At 42.2% G+C, this 15,147-nt stretch overlaps 1 protein-coding gene across 2 annotated transcripts in view; it reads right to left on the bottom strand.

Annotated features, from left to right (window-relative positions):
* MOXD1 (monooxygenase DBH like 1) overlaps positions 1–15,147 on the bottom strand; it is a 71,079-nt gene that overhangs the window by 21,428 nt on the left and 34,504 nt on the right. Inside the window, exons 5-6 of one of the 2 annotated variants that reach the window (XM_090039244.1) lie at positions 4,153–4,332; positions 1,067–1,169 (exon numbers count right to left, since the gene is read on the bottom strand). In XM_090039244.1, coding sequence (XP_089895370.1) covers positions 1,067–1,169; positions 4,153–4,332 — 283 coding nt within the window. The remainder of the gene's footprint in view (positions 1–1,066; positions 1,170–4,152; positions 4,333–15,147) is intronic. The other variant, XM_090039253.1, reaches the window with a different exon arrangement.

Genomic DNA, 15,147 nt, shown 5'->3' on the forward strand with positions numbered 1-15,147 from the left:
TAGTATTTCTAATAAAAACATAAACAATAAAAAATCTTTTTGCAGACTGTAATTGTAGACAGGTGATATTTGATCAAAAATCATTTAAATGTCACTGACAGTAACAAGGATAACTGTACTGAATGTGAACTGATACGCAGAATCAGGTAGATTTAGGTAGATATGATTGTAGTATCACAGAACTGACACAGAGAGGATCCCTTAAATTATTCAGACAGGATTTAATATGAACATATGAGCTCACTAAGTCCTGTTTGTTCAGCTAAGTGGGAGGTAAGAGGTGCCATTTACCAGTTTATTCTCAGGTGTGGTAACTCAACACATCTTTGTTTAAGGATGAAAACACTACTAATCTTTTCGGAAGCTGGATTTGAAGTGTCCTACATTTTCTGGGATGACAGTCAAAAATTCCCTTTGTTTATTTTTAGTTTAAGTAACTTCCTTCGTTCTTTGTGAACATTATATATTATAAGGGGAAAGTAAATCTTCAAGATCTGCTTCCTTTATCCTGTGAATGATCTCCCATCCTGAGTATTTAAAACCTGCCTCCAATTGTAGTAGTCCTCTCTTACTGTTTTAAAAAAAACTTGCTTCCTGATACCTATGTTGCCAGAATTTCTTGTTGGGTGTGCTTCAGACTCACTCCATTTAGGCAAATTAGGTACAGTTATCTTTCAATTAAGTAAACTCCCAATGTAAGGAATAGAATAATGTGATCTGAAAAATCTCATGGTTGAGTTATATTATAGATGTACTTCATGTTAGATATACTTCACGAATGGAGTTGTATTTACTTCATGAAAAAGCTGGAACCAGGATACTTTGTACATCAAAACTCCCACTAATTTTAGTGGAGGTTTCTGGTGTGGGTGGAACAAAATATTGGGACTGATAATGATTATTATAGTAAAATGGGCTTAGATTATATATAGACTTAAATATATGGATTTATGGTTTGTTGCTAATGCCTAGTTTTGTTCAGATATTCTGATTAATGTATGGAGACACTTTGATCTGCATTACCGTCTGTAATCCTGAATATTATGGTAAGTATGAAGGAACTTACCTTCTAGATATGATGGATTGTCATAATGGACTTCCATAAGCACATACTGAGGGTCTGTTGCTGTGCCAATGGATAAACCAACATGAGGAGGATATGTAAAGCCCTAGAATTTGAAACATGCATGTCTGGTTAATAGGATTCTTGTTCTGACCTCAAGTCAGTTTTGTTTTGATCAATAAAGCAATGATACAACAGTAAACAATTATATAAACTATGGAAAAGCAGCACTTCACTGCTTCTGAAACTTACTGGACACAGCATCATGGAATAATATATACTATGAAATACTACTGAATGCAATATACTAAACCACTTAACCCATATAAACCATTAGCCATACTGTTCACTAATATTATTCACTAAAATATTATTCATTTTATGTTGGTTGCCTGGGTTGCTAAAGGAAATAAAATAAAAGGTGTTAACGTTGCATCACCAAGAGAGTCAATTTACTTATGAAAGCTTGAAACTAAAGGAAAGGGTCCGCAGTTTTTAAAACTAAAATTACCAGGGATTATTCTGGTTGTATGATTTTAGTGTTCTTCCACGCATAGGTTATTGTATTCTGAGTAAAATGATTTGACCCACAAAAGTGACCCTATATCTATTAATGGAGGTCACTTACTAACTTCAGCTTACTAAAAATAAAATTGCACTGTCTCTCAGCTTCAAATAATCTTTTTTTTTACATTTGCATTCTAATGTCCTATCGTTCTAGGGTTTTATATACACTAGGGCTAGGGACAGACATTCAAAAAGCCTGAGCCTGAATTGATTCAATCTTTGCAGGTTAGTCTAACCTGGCTAGGCTGAACTGGTTTGCAATCATACAGACAATCCCTCTGGACTGAGGAAATTCAGGCACATACCTGCAGTGGCTCAGGCTAGAAGCCAGGGGGTGCTGGAGTGAGCCCTCCCTTCTCTTGTACAGAGTTGACCTGAGAGGGTTGTGAGGGTGTGGTGAGGCCCTGGCAGGACTCTCTCTTTAGGGAGGTCTGTCTTCAGGGTCCCAGGCTTTTTCCTGCTGCCTACTCATGGGGCTGGAGTGTTGCCAGCCCCTAGCTAGCACTCTGAGGCAAGGGGTGTGTGCAGTGCATGCATCTGCTGGTGATATGGAGTTTTTCACTCTCCCTCCCTGCTTCTGTATACTGTCTGCAGCAAACAGACAGGCAAGAAAGTGGGGAGGGGAGAAGGGGGGCTGATAACAGTGTTTATCACCACTATCTCAGTGTTTATTGCTCCATTAAGAAAACAGAGAGACACTACTAGCTACTGTTGATTCAGCACAGACACAGCACGTGTTCTGCTGGCTAATACACAAGACACCTCAGCAAGACAGAGGGGAAGGGGGAATTTGTACTTATCAGGGAGTGTGGAGGAGCGGGGTGGGAGGAGCAAACAGCTCTTCTCAAACAGTGTTTCCAAGGAAGGACCTGTTGATTAACTCCAAAAAGCCTGACTGCCTTGATTGCCTCCCACAACACGGACTGTAGCCAGCATATGGTCTTCTAGCTAATGCAGAGGTGTCTGTGTAAGGCAGAGGGGACAGGGGAATAATCCCTGCTTAGCAGGGAAAAGCCAGGCAGACACAGAGAGAAAGGGCCAGCCCTCCTGTGAAGCAGAGAGCATGCTGGGATGCTGGGGGTGTCTGGTTTATCTTAAACCACCAAGGGGTCTGGGACAGACATTGCATAAGCCAGTTTGACCCAAATCAGTTAAGTCTGATACTACATTAGACCAGGTTTATCTCAAACTGGTTTCAGCCATTTTCAAACAGGTTTATGTGCACTGTACATCTGTTCTGTTACAGGTTTAAACCAGTTTCTGATAATTTAAACTGATTTATGTGTAATGTCTGTCCCTAGCCTAATGGATTAAGCATTACAATAATCCTATAAATACTAAAAAATATATCATTCCTATTTTAACATATGGGGGAGCTGAGACACTGGGAAGGTCAATGGCACATTCAGAGCTGAATTCAGGACCCCTATTTCCCACTTCAGTGTATTAACAGCAGGGTTATCCTTGTAAAGGCCTTCAATAACCTTGCTAAAACCATAATTTACTGATAAGGGTTTCTTATTTCACTTGAACCAAGCCAGTACAAAGACAAACCTTAAGCCAGAGTACAGCCCAAATGAGGAAAGCATACATTGTACAGTGTACAAAAGTGGCTTAAAGGTCTCCTTTGAACTGCCCTGCTGCTGTCGGCAACTGTCATTCAGTTCTAGTTCTACAGTAATGCAGCATTTCTAGGACAGTTCTAACTGCAGAGCCAGCCTTACAGCACTGTGGTCAGGGGTACCAAATATACACAAACTTAGATATGTAAGAGCAGCTCACACTCACAGCAACACTCTCCCCACACCCCAGGCAGGAGAAGTAATGCCCAGCCCAAACCACCCTTCACCTCCAGCTGCTGCTCAGGAGGAGCTATGCTGGGCATGTGTGGGCAGGGTGGCACCTGTTACAGTCCACCTGCCTTGCTCCCACACAGAAGCAGTGGTGCCTGCCTGCCTGGTACACCATGCTACTCCACATCCCTGCCGGACTGAGCCCCATGCCCCTGCCAGCCTGCCTCTGCCTGCAGCAGCACTGCAGCAGTTGGAGGTATGGGGGTGGGGGAGGGAGAAGAGAGGTGCCAAAACACAGGTTTGCCCAGGGTGCCATTTTCCGTAAAGCTGACTAACTGGAACATCTACAGCAGACAGAACATCCCTCCATCAGATTCCACCTATTCCCCACCCCTCCCATTCTAACTCTCTCACCAGTTGCTTTCAGGAGGATGGCACAATGCCATTTCCTCCTCACCATGTTGCTCTCAAGAGGTGGTATCCTGGACGAAGCCCCTGCATATCCCTGCATGCCAAAGTAGTGATGCCATATAAAGAAGGACTGTGAATTCCTATTCTTCCTATTAAACCACTGTCCAGGTAATCAATGGCAAGGAATAATGTCAGAGAAAATTTGCAAATAATATGGAAGTGCTCATGCCCAAAGCACTGTAGCATAAGATTTAATTCCCAGGTGCCACAATGGAGAAACCTACATTGTGCACACACTCATTTAATAAAGCATCCTACCTCTCCTCCAATGGCCCAAGCAAAAATGACTGTCTCGCATGTGAGAAAAGAATCTGGCATGTTGGGGTGGTAGCACTCATGGCCATAGTCCAGAACGCTGTCATTCAGATTGCTACTACATTGATAGAGCAGGATATGATGTACTAGGCTCTCATGGCCCTTCTGAATCAAGGGTTCCACCTGATGACATAAACAAAGACATCTTGAGTAGCACTAGTTTTAGTAACAGCAAACATTTAGACAAGACCAAAAAAATGTATGGTGTGTTTATATTAATAGAATAGACTTAGTTATAAAAATGGGAACCTGGTTGCAGTGTTTAAAGTGCTACTTAAATGCTCTGCAAGATCAAGAAATATGGCTACTAAGATCAGGAACATGACAACTCAATAGAAGTTTGAGGGAACTAAGCCAACAGTCAAGCAATTTTGATTTAGAGACTTCAGAAAGTTTCACACTGCTAGTAGGAGCCTCTGGAAGCTCCAACTATCAAGAAACAAATCCAGCAGCACTTGATATTAGTTCAGATGCTATATAGTCATTATGGTATTAATGAGAAAATAGAATTAATTTTCCAAAATTTTACACTGTGGAGACTTCTTTAACATGAAGTGGCCCCTCAAAATTAGATGTAGCAGGAATGTGCTAGAGGGTACTTGGGGCTGCCTGGGAGCCTGTTGTTAAAATTCTGCCTCTGAACTTAAGGACAGGCTGGAGAGAGACTGACTGGAGTGCTCATTCTGTCTGGACGCTGCTAAATCATTCCTGCCAGAGATGGCATTCCTAGGGCAAGCATGAATACTTCTGAAGAACGAATTATTATACTTTTTCAACAGAACAATTTCCGCTCAGTATGACAATATTTGGAAATATTTTTAAAAAAGGAAGACCTCCCGCCTCACTCCCTATCCAAGGTCTTCATCCCATCTAACTCATGCTCCTTCAAATTATATGAAGTGAGCAAGTACTGTCCCATACTGTCAAAATACTCAGTTCATTTTTCAGGGACTATGCGTTCTCCTGACATATAACCCTTAATATGTTGTCCTGTTTGTCCTTAAATTATACTTTAAATGGGAAAATGAATAAATACTCCAGATCTGTATAACTCTGTATAAATAAAGACGTTTCTGGTACAGGGGAAGCTTGTAACAGGGATAAGGAAAAACACTTTTGAATGATTTGTTGAAATATTTGTACATCGTTACTGTCTTCAGCTATCAATGTCATTGTACCTTATGAAATGATTATGTAAAATCCAGACCATCTAAAGCTTATAATGTGCACGTAAATACCCCTCCACAGGAGAATACTTGTACCAGACAGTACTATGCTACAGCAGTTGATTAGTTTACTGCACCCTAATAGGGGCACGCATATACTGTGATGCTTTACTGCAGAGATAATTAGTCAACTGCAGTAAAGCACGTGTGTACATACACTCAGTGTTCCCACGGTGAGGAGATTTCACCTGGACTAATGATGATTCAACATTCTTTCTTGACCTGATATTGTTTCCTGCCCTGAGCTCTTTGTAGAGCAGCTACGTATCTGTCCAAGATGAGCAAACTCAAAAACCACATCTATCACTTTGTCTTAGAAGTTATATAATAGTAGATACCCCAAGAATTCAGAAAGTCCATGGAACTTATGAATGGATTCAGTAGAAAGGTTATGGGAAATGTTTTCCCTTTATCTACCAAGGAAATAAGGGTACTCTTGTCCAAACATGTGATGTTCCTGCCTGCTGCTGCAGGATCCCGGCACCTGCTGTGCTTACACTTACTACTTCAAAACCAACTTCCCTTCAAAGCAATGGGACATCACCAAAGTTAGAAATTCCCATCCTGTCATCAACATCTTATTGGAAGTTATCTAAACAAGAATATACTATTTCAAATGAACATTTTTGTTTGGCTTTCTTTGACTGTCTCAAAAAATCATTTAAAAACAAACAATTTAAGAATCCTTGACTCGTGTTTCTACAATGCATTTTGTGGGAGGTTTTCAGGTTCATTTATAAATATGCATTGTTAAAAATATTAGTGAACCAGTAGACAACTTCTAACTCAGATAATTGGCTCCTTACCCCTACCTTGCCAATTCTTACCCAGTTCTTTTAGGCCAAATAATGGAAGGAGCATTTGGCCATCAATTAGTTGCTATGATTTAAGGTGAAAGAGAAGGTAGAAGAGTAATTCATGTGTTACTACAATATTAGGTTCCTTGCTTTCTTCACTCTTTAGTAGCTTTTCTGTGGTAATTTAGCTGTTGCTGAAATGCAAGTGAGAAACAGCTGTCAAAGTTCGTCTCTATGCCATGTCATAAATAAGCCTTGAGGAAATATTGAGTACCAGAGTATGTCAGTCAGTTCTTTGCCCATAGGCAATAGGGAATTTTCTGCTTGACTTTCCATACTACCAGAGGCTTGAAGACCAAAACACCCACATCTAACCCAAATCAAAATGCTAAAAGCCTTTGGGATTCTAAAAAGTACATAGAAATTCTAAATTCTTTTATTTTTCAAAAGAATCTCCTGGCTTTCTTTTTATTAATTTCTGCCACTAATTCATGCCAATTTCCTTACTGCTCTACTCCTTCCTTGGCATGGAAGGTTGTGCATTGACTGAAATGCAAAGAATGCCCTTTATTAGAGGAACATGTTCTAAGATTTCCCTCACCCAAGTAAGATCTTCATGAAAAACGATTAACTGAGTACAAAATCCTAGGTATATAAATTATGGTTGTGTTTCCCCTTACTGATCATTAAAAATATGAGTTGTTAACACTGTGCCATTGTCTCAAAAACACTTTCTGTTTTACCTACAGGAAATTACAGAACTGATTTTTTCCACCTGCTGATGTAAACTGATATGTCTTCAGAACAGCAGAGTATCTGCAAGTATTTTTATTCAGCTTCAAACAATGCAGCAGTGGTGATCTTTTAACATGCTATAAAAAGTAGAACCCCACATTTTTACTATTTCTGTAAAAAATCCTGAAACATTTTCATAAAAAAACTTCTGTTTATAGAGAAAGAAAACATTGGGAGTTTCTAAGTGGCTGATAAAGTCCTAAAACGTAGGAGTTTTTTTCCAAATATATGCCCTCTGCAAGCTAAAAAATGCCTTCTGTACCTCAAACTATAGAGGTTATAGTGTTTGACCTGTCTGGCCAATCTTGATTGGGTAAACCGTGAGGATTTTAATTGTTTGTCTAGCTATAGTTCTACAGTTTGTAAAGCCCATTTTTGCAACACAAAACACCTCAAAAGACTTTCAGTAGTTTAGGATCATTCAGTAGTTTCACACCACAGTCTGATTATTTTCATCATAATCTGAGTCTGCAACAGTACTCAAATTAAGGATTTAGCAGAATGCCAAACTTGGGTGCACAACCCAAATTCTTCATACCTATTGAACCCATAGTAATTTCTTGAAGTCAACGGTGATTCGTCCTATTTACAAAGCAATAGTTGGGAGCAGTATCTGGCCTCTTCCAGAATCTAATACCAAATTATCTAAATAAACTAGTTCATGACTAGTTTCTTTTTTTGCATATTATTCCTCCATCTACTGCCAAAACACAACCATAATATAACATAAATATCAAGTTTTGACTCCCAGCCCGCTATAAACTAGCTTCAAGGCACTGATGTGAGAATAACTAAGCAGGATGAAAGTTCAAATTATTCTAATGCTTTAAGAAATTATGTCTTCTACTAAGGAATATGTTAATCAGAAATCTTGGAAATCATACTTTCTGCTTGTTCTTCTTTTCCATTCGTTTTTGTTTGCTTTGCTTCCTTTGATGTTACAGCTGTAGTTGTTTGTCCAAATGATCTAAGCCAGCAGAATATACTCAACCTCAATTCCCTTAAAAAAATCTCAGTAGCTCATCTGGGCAACTAAAATTAGGAAAACAAATTTTAGATTTCTGTATGTGTGTGTTTGCGTGCGTGTGTGTTTGTGTATAGAAATTCCAGTCTTTCATTGTGCATAGAAATGCCAGCTTTTTTCATTTGTTTTTATTCAAAAGATGTTTTCAATTTCATTTTTATGCTTTAAAATCTTCATATAAAGATGTGCCTGCCATTAAGTATTACATATTTATATAAGAGTCCTGGCCTAATTCTGTATCTATTTACTTTGAATTAGCATGAGGAATACCTAAAACACAATAGAGACCATACAGGAATAGTTTCGCTAAAATAGTGGGTCTGAATAATGCTCCACATCCATTAATCAGAAGCAAAGGTACCTCTGCAATTCCTGCACCAAAGTCTGTAATACTGGCACTGCAAACTGTCAAAAAGGGCTCAGCTTCAACAAAGACTAGTTTTGTCTTAGGCTTCTGCAATGTGTACCAGGGTGTAAATGTGCCCAGTGACTGTTTCAACCTGGAAAAATTAATCTATGGTCTTACCAGGATTGACAGCCCTTTCACACGAGCAAAACTACCTAGAGCCCTTTGACTCCCGTGAGAACATAGCCATGTAATACCTGCATCCTTTGTCTGACCACACCTTCTGTAGAACCTATACTCTACTGTCAGGAAGGTACTATAGGAGGATGTACGCTCCAGGGTAAATGCCATTTAGCAAGATCAAGGTCTTACTTAATAGCTTTGAAAATATAAATACATTTGATTGCAGCTCTACTGCACACCCATATTGCATTGCTCAATGGGGCAGATTAACATTCTAAAATGTAAAAAACTGGATTGGAAAGAAATTACTTAAAATATGCATTTACTGTTGATGTTCAGGCTAGTTTGCTGCTTGGAATACTTACTTTATCTGTCTATTTTCATCAAGCCTATGAATGACCAACAGGTAAAACGAATGGCAGCACTTCATAAACTGTCCATGAAACTCCAGTACTCTGCCTGTTTTTCACTGGAGAATTCAGTGATGCTTTGATCTCCACAGGCTCTGGAGATGTACTATGATGTTCTTAGGCTAGGTACAGACATGCGAGGAGGTTAAGGGGAGTTTAGATTGCATTAAAAATGCAGACTTTGCTTTCCTCCTGAATCCCCCACTCCTCTCACCTGCTAGATGCCTGCCCCCCACCCTCCCAGTCTGACTTAGCTTAGGTTGGGGGGAAAGGAGGGTATTCTTAACTTGATCTGACCTCCTTCTAACCCCCACAGATGTCTGTATGTACCCTTAGGGTCCACCTTTGCCTTCCCTAGGCCATTGCCCATCACATCTTTTATTATTAATTGGGTCATTTCCCTGATTTAAATGATGAACTCTTCAAGCTAGGGACTATGTCTTCTGCTTAGGTGCAGTTCAACATTTTCTGTTGAATTTTTTTTCATGAAAAATTGAGTTTATGAATAAACAAAAAAATCAAAACCAGGAAATAGTTGCATATATTTAAAACATTGAGGAAACTGGAATTTGAGAAAAAACTTAATATTTTTCACTAGAAATTTCTATTAAAATTAGGATATATTTTGGTTTCTATTTTTGGCAGGAAAAAGCCACATTTTCTGATCCCCTCTGTTTCTTATGCTGATTAATACATCATCACACAACTCAGGGCAAGTCTCCTGGATAGAATCCTCTGGAATTGGCTCTTTGTAACTGGAGTTAAAGCCTGGTTCCAGGATGCCAATCTGCAGAGCTCATTTTTATCATAGAGGTCATTTTTATCATAGATCCGAAGAACTCAATGAGTTTGGAGGCCACAAACCTGTCCCCATTATGGCCTTGCAAAGACCTCCAGCCAGTGGAGAATATTTGTCAGAAAGTATTAAACTCACAAATGGTCAGGAGTCTTTGCCCACCTCCCATGTGCATTCTTAAAGAAAAATAATCTAAACAGTGACTTTTCGGATATGAACCCCCCTCTGAAGTCTGCATCCAGTCCAGTAGTAATTCTTTCTGTATTTCTAGCTAATCAGTTTTCATTTCTGCCCTTTTATGTGCACACAAACACACACCCCTATACTCCCACCCCCACACTCCCACTCCCACTCCCACACACATGTGGGGGTGGGGGAGTGCATATATATCCTTTGAGTGGGTTGGAGTGGACTTGATGGGACCTTTGGAGCCCAGCCCAAAGGGATTCAGGTTTATTTTGGTCCTGATTGACCATGCCACCTGCTACCCCAAGGCAGTGGAGATCCACTTGGCTTCAGCACAAACAGTGGCCATGGAGCTACTACGGATTTTCTCCCAGCTGGGCATTCCTAAAGAGGTTTTAATGGACCAGGTCATTTCCTTCATGTCCCACTTAGTACAGGAGGTCTGGGACTTACTGAAACTCCATTCAGTAAAGACTTCAGTGTATCATGGATGGCGGTGTCAAAAGGTTTAATCAAACACTAAAGGGGATGTTGAGTATCAAAGGAGCCACAAAATTATTACCCTACTTGTTGTTCACCATAAAAGAGGTTCCACAGCTGTCCCTGGGCTTGTTGCCCTTTGATTTATTGAATGAAAGACCTCCTACAAGAGTCCTGGCAGGCCCACAGGACAGAAGCACAAAACATAGCTCAGTATGTGTTGAAACTGTGGGAATAGTTAGACTTGATGGAGGCCCTCACAAGGAAAAATCTTGAAATGGCCCAACGAAAGTAAAAACAGCAAGATAATAAAAATGCTCAGCTCCATGTCTACCAGCTAGGGGATTGAGTCTCCCTTCCTCTGAAAGTAAGTTACTAGTAAAGTGGCAAGAACCTTTTGAGGTCCTGCAGAGGGTAGGCCAGGTAAATTAAGAGGTTCACTTGGCTGGGGAAATGGTGAGATTCACAGATGTACCACATTAACTTGCTAAAACCCTGGAAGGCTTTAGAGGTCTGTCTGGGCTGTATGAATCTACTGGAAGCTGGCCTGGAGACTTTGGACCCGCTCCTGGATCTGATAGTTGACCTCGAGCTAGGGGAGACCTCGACCCCAACTCAGTGGGCTGGAATAAAGAGCCTCCTGAAAGAATTTAAGGAGGTGTTTACTGTGGGTTTAGGCTGGACTACATTAATCAAACACTGGATTATCTTGTAGCCAGGCTCTGCAATTCAAAAGGTGTACTTGAGAATACCTGCCTGACTGAGAGAATTGGTGAAACAAGAAGCTAAGTAGATACTGGACTTAGGGAGGTTAATGAGTAATATCCTGCCTGCTCAGGGACACAGAGCTAGCTGAGAGGGATGATTGCCTGGTCTAGAAGAAGTTAAAAGCTCCCACAGATGGGAGCTGAGGAAGACAGGGAAGCCCGCAGTCTGAGGAGGCAGCACAGAGCCGGGATAGCCCTTTCCAGGTCCAAGGAAGGACCGCAGGCTTAAATAAATCCTTTGTAGCTTCTTTATGTGTTGATTTTGTTATGGATGTTGGTTTTCTTGTAGAGACAGGTTTGCCCAAGAGAAAATAACAAGCTGAGTAACAACCCATTATGGAGTTTCTTTGCTGAGCCTCTAAATCACATTATTTGAATTGTGTGTATATTTGTGCGCAGTATAAATTTGTGCAGAGTATACATTCTGGAACCCTATGTATATCTGCTTGTATATATATGTCAGTGTCATCTTCTTGGACTTCCAGAAGGCCTTTGACACAGTGTCCCACCCAATTCTGGTGGGCAAGCTGAGGGACTGCGGCATTGACGAATGCACAGTCACATGGGTGGCAAACTAGCTCCAGGGGGGCACCCAGAGGGTGGTGGTGGACGGGTCGATGTCGACCTGGGAGGGTGTGGGCAGAGGAGTCCCCCAGGGCTCAGTCCTTGGGCCGGTGATGTTCAACATCTTCATTAGCGACGTGGACAAGGGTATGGAGAGAACCCTGTTCAAGTTCACTGATGATACCAAGCTGCGGGGTAAAGTGAATACACTGGCAGGCAGAGACCGCATCCAGGCAGACCTGGATAGGTTAGAGAAGTGGGCGGATCTGAACAGGATGCGGTTCAACAAGGACAAGTGCAGGGTGCTGCACCTGGGGAGAGGGAACCAGCATTTATGGTTATAGGTTGGGGCTGACCCTCTCAGCAGCACAGAGGCAGAGAGGGATGTTGGAGTCAGGACTGACTTCAGGATGAATATGAGTTGCCAATGCGATGAAGCAATAGGCAGAGCCAACTGGGAAATAACCCAAATAAGACCCAAATCGGGAAAAAAAAGGATCATCCTGCAATAGAAGTAACCAAACAATATGAAGAGGTAGATTTCCACTAGAGGATGGAAATTTTCCAGATGAAATACAGAGGCTGCAGAAAACTTTAGAAATGTAAACCTTCATGATTTCTTTTAGTATTTGGGGTGTTCCTTCAGTAAGAGTCTGACAAGGTCTCAAATTGCAGTAACTTTTGTTTTGTTTGTTTATTTTTTAAATTGCAGTGTTGGAGTTTGGGTTTAATTGGTTTTGGAGATAATTTAAACCATATCAGAAGGTCACTGAAGAAAAATTCTGTAATCACTGTGAGGAAAATGTGTTTACTATGTTAATGGAAAATATTGTTCAGGGCACTGACATTTTCTGTTTATGGTAAAAATAAAATAAAGCACACTTGTTGGCCTATTGCCTGTGTTGCCTAATGCAGTAAAGGCCTCTCTTTAAATTTGACTAATATAGCTCAATAAGACTTGATTACAATACTGTAGTTTGAAGCTTCAGAATTTCCACTTGAATAGAATATGCAAGTATATCTATTTTTTCTGATTGGTCATAGTCCAAAAATGTAGGGTCCAAAATGGAAAATATCTCCCCTAGTTTGGCTCCATGAGATTGGGGTTAGCCTGGATTTCATCCATTCTCTGGGTGAGCACAATCAGTTTGGCCATTGAACCCTAATCTTCTCACCCCACCATCACTGAGTATGCTAGATGGCTGGCCACTACCACTCCTACATGCCCTTCTTGTTCCCTCAATGGTCTGGCTCAGTTGGGCTATGGTATAGGGTCTAGTATCCCCACAAATGCAGGTAGCATATGCACATTCATCTACTGGGATGTTTGCTGGACTCACAAACTATTTGTGTACAAACATCTAGCCAGAACAGGAGTCTATGAGCCCTACCTCATGGACCTCCCTGATTTTTACAGGGTCTACATATCCCATTAGGTATGGGCCCTCCCACCTTGCCTCAGACAAAAGTATGGAGTATCCAGTGTTCATCTGTGGGCAGTCCTGATATTGGTGACATTTCTCCCCACATTAGAAGCACAGAATCTGAGCCTCTTTTCCTCCTCCTGGACTTCAGGGATGCCCCAGGTGACTTTCTGCTCTGATACCCTCACTCAAGGGCTCTTCTCCTGTGTGAGGCCTTGGAGGAGCTGGAGGTAATGTCCCCACCAGAAGTCTCCCTAGATACCTGTCTGGTTTGCCATGGAACCCCATCTTCCTCAGGCTGGTAGGTTGCCAGCTTTCCCAGGGATCCTGGCAGTCTAACTCTGCCATTGTTAAGTCCACTATCATATGTGTAGCTTACTCCAGGCTGGCTACCTGGTGGTGATATACCCACTTCTGCGTTTTTACTGGGAGGATGGCACAGAATTGTTCTAAAGTCACTAGCTCTATGACCTCCACAGCTGACCAGGAGTCCAGGTTTAGCCATTAATTGCATGAGTGTTTTAGCTTCTGGGCCAGGTCCCAAAGCTATGCACTCAGTTCCTAAGCTGCTAACTAAAACTTGAAGCAATAGACCTTTGTGAGACCCAACCAATCCAGTATGGCCACTTTGAGGGTCTTCTAATTCCAGGCTGACTCTGCTTCCAAGGCCCAGTAAGTGGCCTATACCTCCTGCTTCAACAAAGGGACCACCCTCAGAGTCTTCATGTCCTGTGGCCACTGATATGTCTCTGCTATTGACTCAAAAGTGGCATGGGCATCACTGCATGGAGCTTTGCATATATCACTGCTATAAGCTTTGCATATATATATTGCATTATCAGACGTAAATGCTGAGAGATCTTGTTAAATAACAGCCCCTCCCCACCCCACCCCCAGCTGGGCTCCTGCCCCTGAGTTACAAACTCCTATGGGGGGGGGGAGGGGTGTGTGTGTGTGTGTGTGTGTGTGTGTGTGTGTGTGTGTGTCTAGCTATTGCTATTGTAACAGAAAGGCTGGGACTCTGTTCCTTTAAGGAAAAAGTAGCCCAGTGAGGAAGCTCTGCAGGCCAGGCAGGGAGCAGCAACTGCAGGCCACTGTGGCAACAGGGCAATTGGGGCAATTAGCAGGCACCTGCAGCCATCCCAGGCAGTCTGCTGACTGGAAAGGGGCAGAGCCCTTGGAGGATATAAGCTAGAGGCTTGGGCTAGTGAGTTTAGTCTCTCCCTGGCAGCCATAGGTTGAAAAGCTCGTGGCTGCAGGGCTCCTGAAGGGACTGTGGTTCTGCATATGGATCCCCGATGAGACAGGGAGTGTTCACTAGGATAATAGCCCAGGGCTTGGAGGCTATCCTCGGTAAGAGGTGAGGGAAAGTTTTCCCTCTTGAAGGGGAAGAGGGCTGCTTCCCCTTTTGGTATTTATGTTGTAGCCCAGGGGCTTATGTTTATGTTGTAATTATACTGGTGAATTGGGTTGGGACTGTAGGGGCAGTATACAGAGATCCCATTAGTGCCCAAGGGGCACATGATCACCTTGAGCTCTACCAGAGGCAGGATCAAGGCTCAAGTGACTGTTGAGCCTGAAGGGGGCAGAGAGTGAGGCCACAGAGCCAGACAGAGTATAGGGGCCTGGCAACTAAGAGGGGCACAACCAGACAGGGGCTCAGCACCCAAGCGGCACAGCTATACAGGGACCTGGGCCCCAGCAGATTGGGGTCAGAGGCCCAGTACCCGGAAGGGCCAAACCACAGCTATTGCCTCAAAGCTATATCCGACACAGTGGGTTTAGGCTGGAAGGCCTGGCTAGAGTAAAGAGGCGGAGGACAAGGAGGCCAAAGCCCCAACAGGATTGAACAATACTATAGTAACAAGTGAGGCTTGGGGCTTGATGTAGCTGAAACCACACAATTAGCCCCTCAGGCTTCAGGTGCTCTGCAGGGCACG

The sequence above is a fragment of the Crocodylus siamensis genome, chromosome 1, assembly GCF_052110815.1.
Source record: "Crocodylus siamensis isolate JL-2025a chromosome 1, ASM5211081v1, whole genome shotgun sequence".
Classification (NCBI taxonomy): Eukaryota; Metazoa; Chordata; order Crocodylia; family Crocodylidae; genus Crocodylus; species Crocodylus siamensis.